General features: G+C 35.1%; 1 protein-coding gene across 4 annotated transcripts in view; it reads right to left on the bottom strand.

Annotated features, from left to right (window-relative positions):
- Window positions 1-1844: 1844 nt before the first annotated feature.
- CLCN3 (chloride voltage-gated channel 3) overlaps window positions 1845-15108 on the bottom strand; it is a 92900-nt gene continuing 79636 nt past the window's right edge. For 2 of the 4 annotated variants that reach the window (XM_011223578.3, XM_002918181.4), the window contains 3 exons: window positions 11350-11566; window positions 6518-6593; window positions 1845-4808 (listed from right to left, as the gene is read on the bottom strand). In XM_011223578.3, the coding sequence (XP_011221880.1) occupies window positions 4650-4808; window positions 6518-6593; window positions 11350-11566 (452 nt within the window). In that variant the 3' untranslated portion in view covers window positions 1845-4649. The remainder of the gene's footprint in view (window positions 4809-6517; window positions 6594-11349; window positions 11567-15108) is intronic. The other 2 variants (XM_011223579.3, XM_002918182.4) reach the window with 1 other exon arrangement.

Below are 15108 nucleotides of genomic sequence, written 5' to 3' on the forward strand. Positions count from 1 at the left end.
AGGCACCAATATTCACCCTACCTCACTGGTTGCTCCCTCTTCTGCTGGCCCCTCATCACCTCAAATCTAAATATATATCTATGTCAATGCTCAGCCCTTCTCTGTCCATTTAATCCCATGGTGATCCCCTCCTGGCTCAGGATGACACCACCCATATTTTTTAGGGCTCTTAGGCTGGACCTTCCTCCCGAACTTGAGTCTCGGTAGATACAACTGCCCACTTGACATTCCCACTTTGAAGTCTAAAGTCATTTAAAATTTGTCTAAAACCAAAATTCCTCTGTACACAACCTCAAATCTAGTCTTCCTGAAGTCATTCCCAATTCAGTCAGTGGCCACTGGAAACATCCTTTACTCCTCTTGTATCACTCCACATTCAATCCATTAGCAAATCCTGCCTATGCCACCTCCAAAATGTCTAGAATTCAGCCACTTGCACAGCCTCCACCAGCCCCAGTCAGGTTCAAGCCTCTAACATATCTTACCTTGATTATTCCGAGAGCCTTCTAATTGGTCTCCCTGCTTCCACCCCTTCCCCATTACAGTCTATCCCCAAGAAAGCAGCCAGAGATCAGGTTAAGTCAGACATGTCACTTTTCTGCCTCACTGGCTTCCCATTTTATTCAGAATAAAAGTCAAACGACAGTATCCCTAACTTCTTTTCTCCTCTTACACCCTACTCTCCACTCTAGCCACAGTGACCTATTTGGTATTCCTTGTAACTGTCAGGTGTATCATACCTCAGGATGTTTGCATATACTAGTTGTTCTTCTTGGAACATCCTTCTCACAGATAACTGTATCATTCCTTTTTTTTTTTTTTTTTTTTTTTTTTTTTTTTTTTTTAGGATTCTACTCAAATGTCACCTTATCCCTGAGGCCGTTTTTCATCACCCTCCATAAAAAATAGCATCCTCCCCATTACTGATTTTTCTCCATTAGAATGGGAATTTTTGCCTGATTTATGTATGCCTATAACAGTGTGTGGCACACAGGAATAAAAAATCTGAACTAATTAACTTGTGATACGTATCACCATCTGACATACCACAGATGTCTGTCTCTACTACAATATAAGCTTCAAGAACACAGCACAGTGCCTATCACACAGTAAGTATTCAATAAAAACTCAGTGAATGATCGAATGAAATGAATGATAAAAAAAAATCTATTCCAGACTTTTTAGTCAAGTGCTTTACTTTTATACTAAGAGTTTAATATTAGACTACTGAAATCTTTTAACAATTCAAATGTTACCACCTTCTTTTAGACAGTTCTAGCAAATGTACAAAGTAATATTTTATAAAACATGTAGGGGCACCTGGGTGGCATAGTCAGTTAAGTGTCTGACCTTTGGTTTCGGCTCAGGTTATGATCTTAGGGTACTGAGATTGAGCCCCAGGTCAGACTCCACGCTCAGTGCAGAGTCGGCTTGAGATTCTCTCTCCCTCTCCCTCTGCCCCTCCCGCTCCCTAAAATAAATACATAAATCTTAAAAAAAAAAAATGTGAATCATTTACATGCTTAATCTTCATGCCAACAGCGTAATTTTTCTTTTTGAAAGTAAACTGAAGTGAAATCTTTCTGTAAACCTGCAACTTGCACTGACAAATGGTGACTCTCTACTATTGCTGGTAGTATTTATATCCTGCTGTTCAATCCAGCATCTACTCCTTTGTTGCCCCTCGCCTGCGAAGTATAGAAATAAATGGCTTTGTAACCTGAGAGAAACATTACATTTATCACCCCTTTGAGGCTGCATGTGCCAGGCATATTGGCCTACACTGCATAGAGCAGCAGAGAAGTGGGAGGACTGTTACAGATATAATTAAAGGCCAAACCACACATTGTCATATAGATTTTAATAGATTTTCTGATTAACTCATCACAGTAATCATTTTTACTGTAATGATATGCAGCTTTACTACACTAGTATAAATAAAAACAGATAAATACAGCTCTAGGCAACATCACAGATTAACAAACTAAGCATTCTTCATGAACCAAAACTAAAAACAATTATTAATAAGAGATGCTGACACCCTTGCCCATTCTCATCATACCTTCTCAAAAAGGGTACTCCAATAAGGCGCTCCACTTATTATATTGGTCAATTAATTTGCCAATTAGCCAGGCACATATATTTCATGATCTCCACTATTTCACCGTTTGGTTGAAAAGCAGACACACCTCAACATATCAAAAAGAAAAGTGGAACAGGTAGTATTACTGAAGGAAACCACTGAATGCATTAGAAATACACACTTCTCCTGTATTTTAGCAGTAAGACACACCAAGGGATAGAAATATACCAGGAAGAAAATTAATATCCACCTTGAATATCCACCCTGAAATGTCCGTCTGTGAAGCAGGATGAGCAATGAAGGGAGGACGTGAAATCAAAAGGGAGACATGGAAAATAAAATCCATGTGACATTTAATGTTACAAAGGTATCTGCAAAGAAGCTGGTTTCTCCTTTGAAGGCGTGTAACTCAAGACGAACAAGCTATTCAATAGCCAATGCTGAGGAGTTCATACTGCAGATACACTCAGGACAAGATGAAAACAAGATATACAGAAGCATCATTTAGAAAAGATTTTACTCTGTCTGGATGGCCAAATGAAATTTGAAGGGGTTATTAGGAAAGCTTGAAGTCTGCCAAAGGGAGGAAGTAAACTAGGACAAAATACTAATTTTAGGCAGATAGCAACATGAAGAAATGTTTCATGAAATCCCTAAAACGTTGTTCAACTTTCAATTGTCATTCTAATATGGCTTCATGATCTAATAAAGCTTCAAGATCTTACAGATACATTATTTTTAAGAACTAGGAAGTGAAGAATCACTTCCAAAATGTAAAAATGGCTCATTGCCGGTTATGTTTCAGGAAATGTCTGTCTGCAAAATTCATTCCCTACCAAAAATGCATAAACCTAGATTATATAAGCCAATCCTTCAAGTAAACTGCCTTTGCTGATAGTGAATTAACACCATGATTAAGACAGACATTTCCAAAAACAAAAATTCCAAACACACCCCAGTACATTTTCAACTCATCCAGCAAAAATGTGCACTGTGGATATTCAAAACATTAGCTGAACACTTACAGATATGATGTACCCAAAGATTCACAGGTTATGCTCAGATTAAAATTTTAACTGCTACCTATGCAATTGTTTTCATTTGTTTGATTTTTTTTTTAAAGGTTAACACTATTTAACTTTTGGTTTTAATTGCAAAGTGATTTGTCATGTTTTAACTTTCTAGTTAATGAGCCAAAATGTACAGGTCAGAAGAGGGTGGCAGTGAAAGATCAGAAAAAGGTTTATGTACACATTGGATCATAGACAAATAACCACAACCTCTTTTTAAACCCTTGTTCCCAGTGTAAACTTTGTTCATATCTCCATATTTGTAAGTCTGAATTAGTCTATAAAAATCACATTAAAAAGGTAAAATTATTTAAGCGCGATATTAACTGATCTGTATTTTATAAATTTTAATCCATAAAAATATAAATAAGAATGGTAAATTTTTAAGAAAAGAAATATACATTTAGTGCAAGTTATGAATTACATTTCTTCTTCAGTGTCAGCAATAAAATATCTTGAGGAAAGAAAAAAAATGACTGATCTAATTTCAAGAAAAAAAATTCCAGTGTTTAAACATGCAATTAATACCAGATACAGCTAAACAGAATACTTCCTTCTCTTTACTGTCAAAGCAGCAGCATTTTGTTTCCTTACGCTGAACAGTACTTGTAGATTATAGTAGTTTTAGAATAGAAAATTTGCATAAGACCAGGTCACATTATCCATAAAGTCTGAGAGGAAAAAAACAAAAAGAAAACTCTGTTTATCCTTACAAGTCAAGTTTCATTGTTGTTGATTCTGAACCACAATGCACACAAGCTGAGAGATTCTGTTCACGCTTCATTCGAGATTTTACCTGTTTGATTCGCCTTTGTGGTGGTGCACGTGACTGCTCCAAGCATTTAGTGATGGTACCAACTACATGGTCAATGGCACAAGAAACACTCCCTTCTTGTGATGAAACTTCGGTAAAATCACAGTACATCTCAATATGAGAAAGGACTGTTTCAAAATGGTACACCAATTTTAAGAGGCTTTGTCACAGCTCGAGAGAGAAAGAAAAGACAGAGAGGGAGGGAGGGAGAGAAAGAAAAGCTCTTCTGGAATGTAGAAAGATAATGCTTACGTATATAATTCATGAATTAAACAGAACAGTTTTGATACAAAAGGGCAAGACCTTGCAGTCTTATAGATGGCTCAATTCAAAGTAATCCCTCCAGAAACAGGGACTGCTAATGTGTCTTTGCGATGCTGGAGTAACAGGCCAGGTGCTCCAGGTGCTCCAAGTGCTCCCAGGCTGCGGTGCCCTCTCCACGGACGCGCCAGCCTGCACTACTGCGGCACATCCTCAGCTGAATGCATCCAGTGCAGAACAGGAGATGATTTGCTGCTCTCAGTTAGATGGGGAAATACCTCACTCATTTCCTTCTTGCTCCTTCCCCTCCCCAAACAACTCCTCCATTCCACCAGCAGTATTTGCAAACCATGTTGCAAAAGCCCGGCTTTCAGATTTTTTTTTTTTTAAAGGATAAAAAAAAGTAGACGACTCCCTCAGGTTAAAGAGTTGTGCTATTCAACAAATGAACTTCCTCTTCTGTTTCCTCTCTCTCCTCATCTATAGGATTCAGTTGAACATTATTGAAGCGGGGTCTTGGTTTGCCGTCTGGGCCATATGACGGAGGATATCTTTTTTTGTTATAATGCCAAGGAGGCGCCTGAAAGGAATAAACAGAAGATTGCTATTAAAATAAAGGGGAAAAGAAAAGAAAAGCTAACTCTATAGCTAAACCCTTTTTGTTGACAGGAATAGAGCAAAGCAAGCACCGTGATTTTTTATGTTCAAAAAGTACTTTATTGGTAAAGATAATTAAATAATCCAGCAACCATCCTTTGATATGAAAGAATCATGGTCACTAATAGTTCGATGTCCTTTCCACCAAGACTCTGAGGACTGCATGCCTCAATGAAGTAGAGGTACTTTGATTTCATGTATGCCAACAAAAAAGTAAAAAAAATGGGAGGATGTGTGAACAAGAAATGATATTGATCCCATTTGAGAAGGAAAATTCATTGCCATGATATCAAGAAAGCAGTAAAATGTCTGATGACCAAATCTCCCCAATATTCCATTTTTTTCAAACCAAACTTAACCAACTTTAAAAAAATAACTTAAGGATTGCCCAGTTGTATGCAGAATCTTCATGAAAGCACATAGAATTGAGATAAAATGGTCAACAAAGAACTCCAATAAAAAACCTCAGAGCCCCGAGAATAAATCTATAAGACAACCCAAGTTTCTAGTACACTCATCAATGCTTTCTTCCTCTTTTGATTTGGCCGAAAAAGTTAAGATACAGTGCTTTTATGAAAGTCTTGGTTGTTAATGCTTACAGTAAAAGAGAGGTGAAAAATCAAGAAGCAGTCCTAAAAGATTATTATAGGTGAAGCAGAAAGCAGAATGAATGAGTAGCTAATTATTATTCCGGTTAGTAGTTTTTTAAAAAAGGATGCATGAAACACTTGTGAAATATTAGCATACAACAGGAATACATAATCAGTTGTGTACTTAAGCAAACTGGGACAGGTTTTATATAGCTATGACAATTGCAGGGCAAAATAATTTCAGACATTAATTGTTAAAGCCAGACAATTTTTAGGTTATAAGGTAAGATAATTCAAAATTTATCTTTAGTCATGAAACCACTAGGACATAAAGCCAGTTAAAACAAATGCATTTGACCCCAAAAGCTGCTCACAGCATTCTGGAAACATCATACAAAAGGGGCACACACGTTATCTAGGTACAGTTCACTAATGAAATGGCAGGACACACATTCTTGACTGTGAAGGTATGCACGGTGTAGCAGAGAAAGAACTAATGCTATGATCACAAATATATACAACATTACGCTCTAGTTAGTGTGCCCATAAGAAATCTCTTTAACATTCGGCAATTCTAACATTGCTCAGCTCGGTTAAAACCATTTATGAGCTTAGATTTACCACAAGACTACCACAAGATCAGGAAACACAAAAAAGAAAAAGGGTTTGTGGGGGGGCAGACATTTTTAACCAGTCAGGCATCTTCTGAGACCGGTGCATCCTAAGGTAGACAGACTTGTGTTTACTTTAAGAACGTCCAATAATATTTACTCATTTAACTACCAAACTGTTTACAGTTCTTAAATTGCAACCAATGATTTTGATGAGACACGTTAACTTTTGCTAACTTCCTGTGAACGGAATCTTACAAATACCTAAATTTATCTCACAGACGGAGTTTATAAGATATAAACGTAATTGGCAGCATGTAGGATTTTTTATTCAGCAGATATCTGGGACAAACAGAACCAAACAGTTCACAAGTTTCATGCTTCCTGACTTCTAAGGTGTCTAAATGAGGAGATCTGATATATCTAATCACCAAGGGTTCGACGTGCTGCTTTAGTTGCTCGAGATGCTCTAATATGTTCTTCTTTGTGATGATCCCCAAGACAATCCTGAAACAGATCATGTTATGCTAATAACTGTGTGAGAAATGAAATTAAAAGAGGTTCCAATCATAATGATAAAGAATGAGAGAAAAAAATAAAAACATGAACCATAAGAATGCTTTTAATGAACTTTAGAAAAACAAAAACAAAAATGATTTGAAATCCCAGGTCCCACTTTCATAACTTCTACTGACTTTCATGAGAGACATGATACTATTTTTAAATATTGGTGTGTTCTTTTACTTTTTAAATTAAAAATCAAAATTTTAGAAGTTCGCAATGAAAATGACTATAAAGTACAAAAGAAACAATATTAATACACAGCTATAAACCTCCAAAATTTAGTTTCATTTTCAGTGTTCCTTCATTGGGGGAAAGTATTTTTCTAATTTCTAAAATGTCACAATGCAGCTGCTATTATTTGGGATCTACCTCAGCAGTGAAAAGGTAGAAGGCTTAGCCTCAACTGCCCTTGAGGAGACTTAAGAAATCCCGTGGGTTTTACCACTATTTGGGATTAAAATTAAAGGCAATGTACACTTAAGTAAATAATCCCAACCAATACACACACTCCCTAATTTTCAGTAGCTGAAAGCTACTTCTTAAAATAAGCTAATAAGATGTATTTATGATTAGAGGTCAAAATGACTTTTACATTATGCATATTTTTTTCTAAATGATTATTTCTCAGTTAACCTATCACTATTATAATATCAAGCAAAATGAGGGACATAAATTCTCACAAGGATACTTGAAAATAATTAGATTGGAACAAAATCCTGGTTGCTGGTTTTGTAACGGAAGAATTCAACTACAATATATGGCAACAAATATAATGAATGTCAAACACCTTAAAAAGCCTTCATCTTCAAATTCTGAAAGCCCATCCAGAATGCCCTTCAGGGTACTGGACATCTCCCTGGTGATCTAGTTAAGTCAACTTTACTATTCAACTGCCTTTGAACATTCTGACTTCTTAAAGAATGTCACCAGGGGACTTCACTTAAAGTAGTCAAGGCCTACAGATATGTCAGTTACGAAACAGTTATTAAGGATGATGCCTGGGTGCGGGGGTGGGAAAGCTGGGACGGCAGGCATTGGGAAAGACAGAAATAGGTTCTCTGCTAATGTTTTCTCATTATTTAAAATAACGTACTGATCCTTAAGAACAAAGATAAATTGAAAAGTTGTCAGAGGATACGAACAAGTTCTCCCTCCAAAAAGGCTCAGAAAATGCACTCATGAAATAAAAAATGCATACATAAAATAAGTACTTAATCCCTCAATGGATGTTATTCTCTAAGTATGTGAGGGAAAACCAACAACAAAAAACCACCAATTCAATTTAATTTATAGTTGGAGGCAGGAAATGTGAAAAACCTTGACAATAAAATAATTCCAGTTTAATTCTTACTCATTCTTTTCTTTCCAATTATATACAATGATTACTTTCAGTTAGTATATTAATAAGTTCTGCCAAATCACAAGGTACAAAATGAGGAGAATTACAAATTGATTAAGGACCAAATGGCAAATTTGGAGATTTATAAACTAATATCTATATTACAAAGTAATGGTCCTAAAAAGGAGGAAATAGATATATTTCCTGTCTAATGGAGAAAAGTGATTTGAGAATAATAAGACCAGGTTCAGTGCTACTTTATTAATTTCAGGAAGTGCAAAGAAAATCAATGCAAAATGTAACTTATATAAAGAATAATTTGCTAATTCCCTGTGTGGAGCTAACAAGCAACGATGTTAAGAGCTGACAGAGCATGACCCAAAGTTTTCCCAAAATATGTTCCAAAAAACACCAGTCCCACAAGTTCTTCCGTCCTCTTTCCTCCATCAAAAAAATAAATAAATAAAATAAGATAAAATAAAATAAAATAAAAAGCTGCATGTTCAAACAAATTTGGAAAACTATGTTTCCTATTGTCCCTGAAACTCAAATAATATCAACATTTTGTAAGTTTTGAGACATTCCACAATAGAGAAACCTCAATTGTATTTAATCCAATACTTCCCAAACTTATATGGTCCCAAAACTCTTTTTGAGCAATGCGTATTAACATCCTGCTAGATCCACCAAGACTAGAAAAGATTTTGGGATGCCTGGGGTGGCTCAGTCAGTTAAGTGCCTGCCTTCAGCTCAGGTCATGATCTCAGGATCCTGGGATCCAGCCCCACATCGGGCTCCCTGCTCAGCGGGGAGCCTGCTTCTTCCTCTGCCTGCCGCTCCCCCTGCTTGTGCACAAGTGCTCTCTCTCTGACAAGTTAATAAATAAAACCTTTCAAAAAAAAAAAGACTAAAAAGATTTTGAGAATTCTAATTAAAATATAAAAGATGGGAAAACTATAACTGACATCTTTAGAATTTACAGACACACTTCTCCCTCACCTCCCTATTCTCATTTTCTCCTTGAACCTAACAGTCTGGACTTGTTGTGTCTCTTCCCCCAAATAGTTATTTTCCACCTCTAAGGACCCACTATGAACTACAGGTGGCTGACAGTTATCCAGAACTTCACACTCTCCACTAAAAACTAGTAGATATGGCTTCTTCTCTAACTTTAAATCATTTAATTTCAAATGAAAATAAAACACTCTATTTCCTTACATACCTCCAAGAAAATAAAGATCCAGGAGCTACCACCCCAAATGATCTCTTTTCTTTCTATATATATCAACTTATTTTCCTTTAAGGACAGAAATAAGAAAAATTTAATAATCAAGGCAAGTAAACATATTCCTTTAGAAAAAGCTACCCCCCACCACAAGCTTTCTTATAAACGGGTAGTATGAGGTTAGATTTTAATTAGCTATCCACCCCCTCTCCCACATTTTGTTATTTTTACACTTTCTTTTAAATATTTTCCTTTCTAACATCTGTGCTGCCAAAAATCTGGGAATTAATCAGCAAAGTGAAATATGTTAATTGACCCATACAGCTTTGTGATCATAGGTAATCATAACTAGAGAGTGACATTTATATTTATTAGCACACAAAAAGACAAACCATGCCAGGCACAAGGAATAACTCAAAGCAAGTAAAAATTTTAACAACTCAGCTTAGCTTCTAATTGAGCCATTTATAATTAAAAGGGACCTAAAACCCATATAACTTCATAAAAACTTACTCCATTTAACATGTTCTGATAAAGTTTTCAAACAATGAAGTTTGGTAACTATTATTTTTTTAATTAAATAACATTGAAAGAAAATAGTTATTTTATTACATGTATCTCTTCACCAAATAGTATCTGTGATATTTAATAATTCCAAACTTCCTGCCTTGCATCAAGGATTTTATACCTTTAATAATTTATTCCACATTATTTAGATTTAATTGGTTAGCACAGTGAAAACACTAAACATGGATCTATTTCTCTTAACTTTATATTTCTATTCTTAACACAATACAGCACAATAAATTGTTCAAGAAAATGGTAGTAGTTTAAGAAATCACAAAGAAAGAAAATATATTCTCTTAGTCAATAACAGTGTAAAACACTAGCAAGAGACTGGGCTCTAAAACTGGAAAGATATTTGATTCCCTGATCGATGACCTACTAACCACACAACTGGGCATATTATTACACCCCTCTGAGCTTCAATCATTACACCTGTCAAGTAGGGATCTATCACCTATACCACAAAGGTGCTACAAAGTTAAGTGAGAAACTTGAAGAAGGCACTCCATAAACAAATTCCTTCCCTTTATTTCTTTCTTCCTTCATTCTTTAGACAGGGGTCATGTGTTTTGTCCCTCACATGTCTTGACCAAAATGCTTAAAAAAAAAAAAAAATCCCCACTGTGATCTCTAAGGGTTTAGCATTTCAACCAGCTTCATGCTGGGCAGGGTTAAACCATTTAATTTATGCACAATCAAGAATACCCTTTGTTTCTCATTTCCAGCCCTTCTGTCCTCAGCCTTCAGATAAAACAATGTTCTTAAGTATTTCAAATAGGAACAGTAGTATAATGGAAATAAAAGGCACTAGAGAGAGAATGGGTGGGGAAACAGATCCCGGGGGCGCAGGGACAGAGGGGTGTAGCAATGAAGCAGGAGTACGTTTGCTGGGGCGTACTGCGAATCACATCTGCACTTTGTCTCTCTGACATCTGCCAAACAACATTTTTCTACAGTCCTATCCTGGAGAAACACTTGAGTTCATGTGTGAAGGGCAGAAAAATAAATTAACCAATTTATACATTTTAAATACATGAGTTTTTGTCATTAGCAGTTTATATGAAAGATTTGTGGATGGAAAAGGGAGAAAAAGAAACAAAAAGCATTTGCTAAAGGAAAATTTTAATTTATAAATTTCATTTAATTATACATTATTTCCCTCATTACACAAATAAGTAAAATAATGGCTGAAATAGTAAACAGCAAAATATCTAGAGAGTTATTATTGAACTAGAAAGTTATATTCAAAAAATGAAATACTTAAAAAAGAAAATGGGTTTTTTCCTCTACTCTGTACAGGTTAGGTCCACTACTCTTTGCCAACTCTGAAGTGTTCCTGACAAATGCTACTTTATGTTTTGGCAAAGATCTGCCAGTTGACTTTTTTTTTTTTACTCTTGGTAAGTGTCAATCTGACCAATACTGATCCTGTATTTATAACCACACTAAAAAGACAGTCTTTCCCACTTCAAAGCCGACTTAGACTCTCCCCTAAGAACTAGATTTGAATTCCACTAGACAGTATCATAAATTCTGTGAAGCGAACTGATTTCTTTCACCAGACTTACCCATTGTGAGTTACAAGGCACTGCCTCAGACCCAGCTTTCGGAAAATATCCACTACGATCTCCATCGGGGTGTGATCGGTCACGGTAAAAGGGCTCATGTCAAGGATGCTCCGAAGTTTCAGTGGCCGAGGGCTTTCCGCTGGAAGAGACGGGGTGTGCTGTGCAAAACACACACGAGAACTGCCCACAATACCTTCTTGTTTTTTTCTGGCACTTTCTGAAAAGAGATAGAAAAGACCAAAAGTTAATTTGTGTTAAGGGGAATCTGTTTATTTGGAGACTCTAAAAAATAAACAAATGTATCCCATGACCATTTTTTCCTACCTTCTTAACCAAGAAAGGAATCAACTGAAAATCGATTTAGTAATTTCTTGTATTTGATTTAGTAATTTCTTGTATTTGACAGGATTAGAATACAACAACAACAAATCATCTTCATGTAAATAAAATATTTTTGGTCTTTCAATTTCTTAACTGGGGCTGAAGCTGTTTTCTAACTTTGGGGGAGACAAGGAAGCATGTGTGAAATATGTTTTTTTTAAAACCTGCACAAATCAGAGCATGGTTTCTTATAGGAATCCATCACCAAATGACACCTGCCCATGCAAAATATCCCTTATCATGCAGAGGTGGAACTGAAGAGAGTTTCGTTCTTGTTTTGACTATGCTGTATATACTCCACCCCTGTGAATTAGCTAGTTCTTTCTCTTTTCCGATGTTAAAGTTTAATTTTCTAGGTGAGTCATGAGCTTTAACAGGTGGGTTGAAACTACAACTATGCACATGACGGACAAAGACTTATATTTCAGGTTTCATTTGTAAAGGCTCTGTTAATTTCCCCTCTCCAGTGTGCTCTGCTTCAAGTGCTTCTGTTTGCTGCCAAGTTCCACTCCAGCCTTTGACAGTGCTAGACAAGAAGCGGTAAAGATGCAAAAAACTGCAGAACAAAGACCACAGGAGGAGAAAGGAAACCCATGAAATGGAGAGAATACAAAAATAAATAGCTTTATGTTTGTATTTTGAGTTAGTATGTATTCAAAACTCTGTTCACAAATATGTTTTTGCTATATTGAACATATTTTAAACATGAATTTTGCTACAAAAATAATTAAGCCAAAATAATAAGCACCAGTCCCAGACAGAAGCAGATAAACATTATAGCTCATATACTGCAATTCTTTTTGCTCCTTCTGACCTCTAAGGCCTTATTTAACTGTGCCGGAACACATTTAGGTAGGAACGCACTAAGTGAAGTTCTAATGACTAGTACTTACTAAACCACTTTAAAAGCATGATAAAAGCACAGAAAAGAAGAAAGCCCATTAGCAAGTGACATAAATGATTCTTGAAAGATGTTCCTTAAGTTCTCTTAACTCACAGAAGCATCTGGCTAATGACCTATGAATGTAAAGTGTAAATACTGTTAGCATGACAGATATTCTGTGTTAAAACTAACCCCACTCATCGAACTGAAATACCTTAAAATAACAAATATTATACCATCACTGAAAATATGCTGAGATTGCTTAAACATTCAATAATAAAAGTTTCAGAAAATTTTGGAAAAAGTTATTAACCTTATTTATTTGCTTACTGTAATGTTCCTTTGATATACAAGGCACAAGGTTAGTGAACACCCAGCCTGACTTAAATTTGTCCTGTATATGAATACAGTAACTATTTTAACAAGCATCATTGACTGAGTACTTACAAAGTGCCAGGACATCTGCTAGGTTTGTTTTGCTTTGTTTAAAAAACAATTTTTTTTAATGCCATTCATTCAAAGGCTTTTGAAGAAGAAAATATCATCATAGTTTTCATTTTCTGATATGATTCAGGTATTTTTTTTTTTAAGTATGGATGCAAAACAGTTACGCTTCCAGGAGAATGGAAATGGATTTTTTCTAACATAAAATGTCTGAACATAATCACCTTTTTCCCCCTAAATTTTATTTTATGCTTTATTTCTCCTGTTCATGTTAATATATTCTCAAGGGCTTGACTTCTCACAACTTATCAAAAAAGAAAGGTACACATATGGCTGTCCCCTTCATTTTTCACTAAGTGAAACCTGGTAGTGACAGACTACAAAAAAAACATTCCCCAGGGATGTAGAACTCTTTCGTCACTTGTATTAATCTTAGAAAGCAAAAAAGTCTAAATCCACAAAATGGTATTTGAACTAACCCAGCAGGTATACAGTTTATTTTAACTGCTACAAAGAGATAAACAAAAGACGAGTCCACTTACGTGCAATGCATCTTTTGAGTAAACTCTATTTTAAGGTTTCTAAATATTGCTATGGAGAGGGGAACCTTTAACAAATTAGCTCTCCTAAGTATGCAAACTAAAGCTTTATTCTGAACAAAAGATCTTTAGAGGATAGGAGAAAAGTACAATTAGGGGAGCAGCCTGTCACTATGCCATGTACCTTACTACTGTGTGTTCAATATGTGAGTGATATTTAGGTTTTCATACACTAAGAGTCTCCCTGTAAAACTAACAGCTATTACATAAATAGAAATGAACAAGTATACTTTTATACCTGAAGTCAGAAAATAGGAAAGACAATTCAATTCACACTATAAATGTTAAATATGCTTCATTTTAAACAAATCTATAAAACATTCAACCTCACTTTTAATCTTGACATAAAAATGCAGGAAGAAATGTCTCTCCATTTGGACTAAACTTTAATATAGTAAACTGTCATTCACTGCTGTTGGGAGTACAGGGTATAATTACTACCTGGTGTGATGTGAAAATACTTTACAATATTACAAATGCACCTACTCTGATCCAATGATTCCACTTCTAGTAATTTTTGTACATTTGCACATAGGCAGAATGTCGAATATGTGAGATCATCAAATATATGAGAGAGCAATTTCTATAACAGCAGAAAATTGGAAACATCTTAAATGTCCATCAATGAGGAGCTAATTTTAGAAATCATTAGGTATCCCATGGTATGTCTACTTATTGTGTAGCTTTAAAAGAATAGAATGAAGAAATTCACTGGGAAGATGTCCAAGAAAACATCGTTTAGTGAAAAAACAAAGTACAGAACAACACATATTGGATAGCATGATACAATTTGTTTAAAAAGAAAAAACATATATACTTACTTATATAATTATAGAATAATATCTACAGAATACATAGGAAACCAAAGTGATGGCTGTCTACAGAGAGTTAAACTGGTAACTATGAGGTCATGGGTGAGAGACATTTTTCACTGTATACTTTCAATCTTCTTGATTTGAACTATGTGAACGTACCATCTATGAGTAAATTAAAATTTTTAAATAATGAAATGACATACAAATACAGAATTTATAAATTATGGGAAAACTGTGCTTTTAAAATCTTGAGTTTTCCCATCCGTGGATATGATACATAGTTTACCAGTTACTCAAGCTTTTTATTTTGTCTTTCATAAAATATTTTAACGTATTTTATATATTATGCAAATATATAAAATCTCATGTACAGGTCTATTTTTCTCATTCAAAAATGTCAACTTTATTAAAATATATGTAGGTAAATATTTAAGGCGTGTCCTAAGTCATCATGTGAAACATTTCTGATGACACGACTGGATATTTCACATATCTAAAGTATACCTATTCCCTTAAACTGACATTATCTGCTATCACAATATTCTGTTTCAAGATACTAATAACACTTTGAAAAATATATCCACAGAATCAGGAGGATTATGAATAATTAACTTTTACCACTTTCTTCATCTTTTAA

The sequence above is a fragment of the Ailuropoda melanoleuca genome, chromosome 5 (genome assembly GCF_002007445.2).
Source record: "Ailuropoda melanoleuca isolate Jingjing chromosome 5, ASM200744v2, whole genome shotgun sequence".
Classification (NCBI taxonomy): domain Eukaryota; kingdom Metazoa; phylum Chordata; class Mammalia; order Carnivora; family Ursidae; genus Ailuropoda; species Ailuropoda melanoleuca.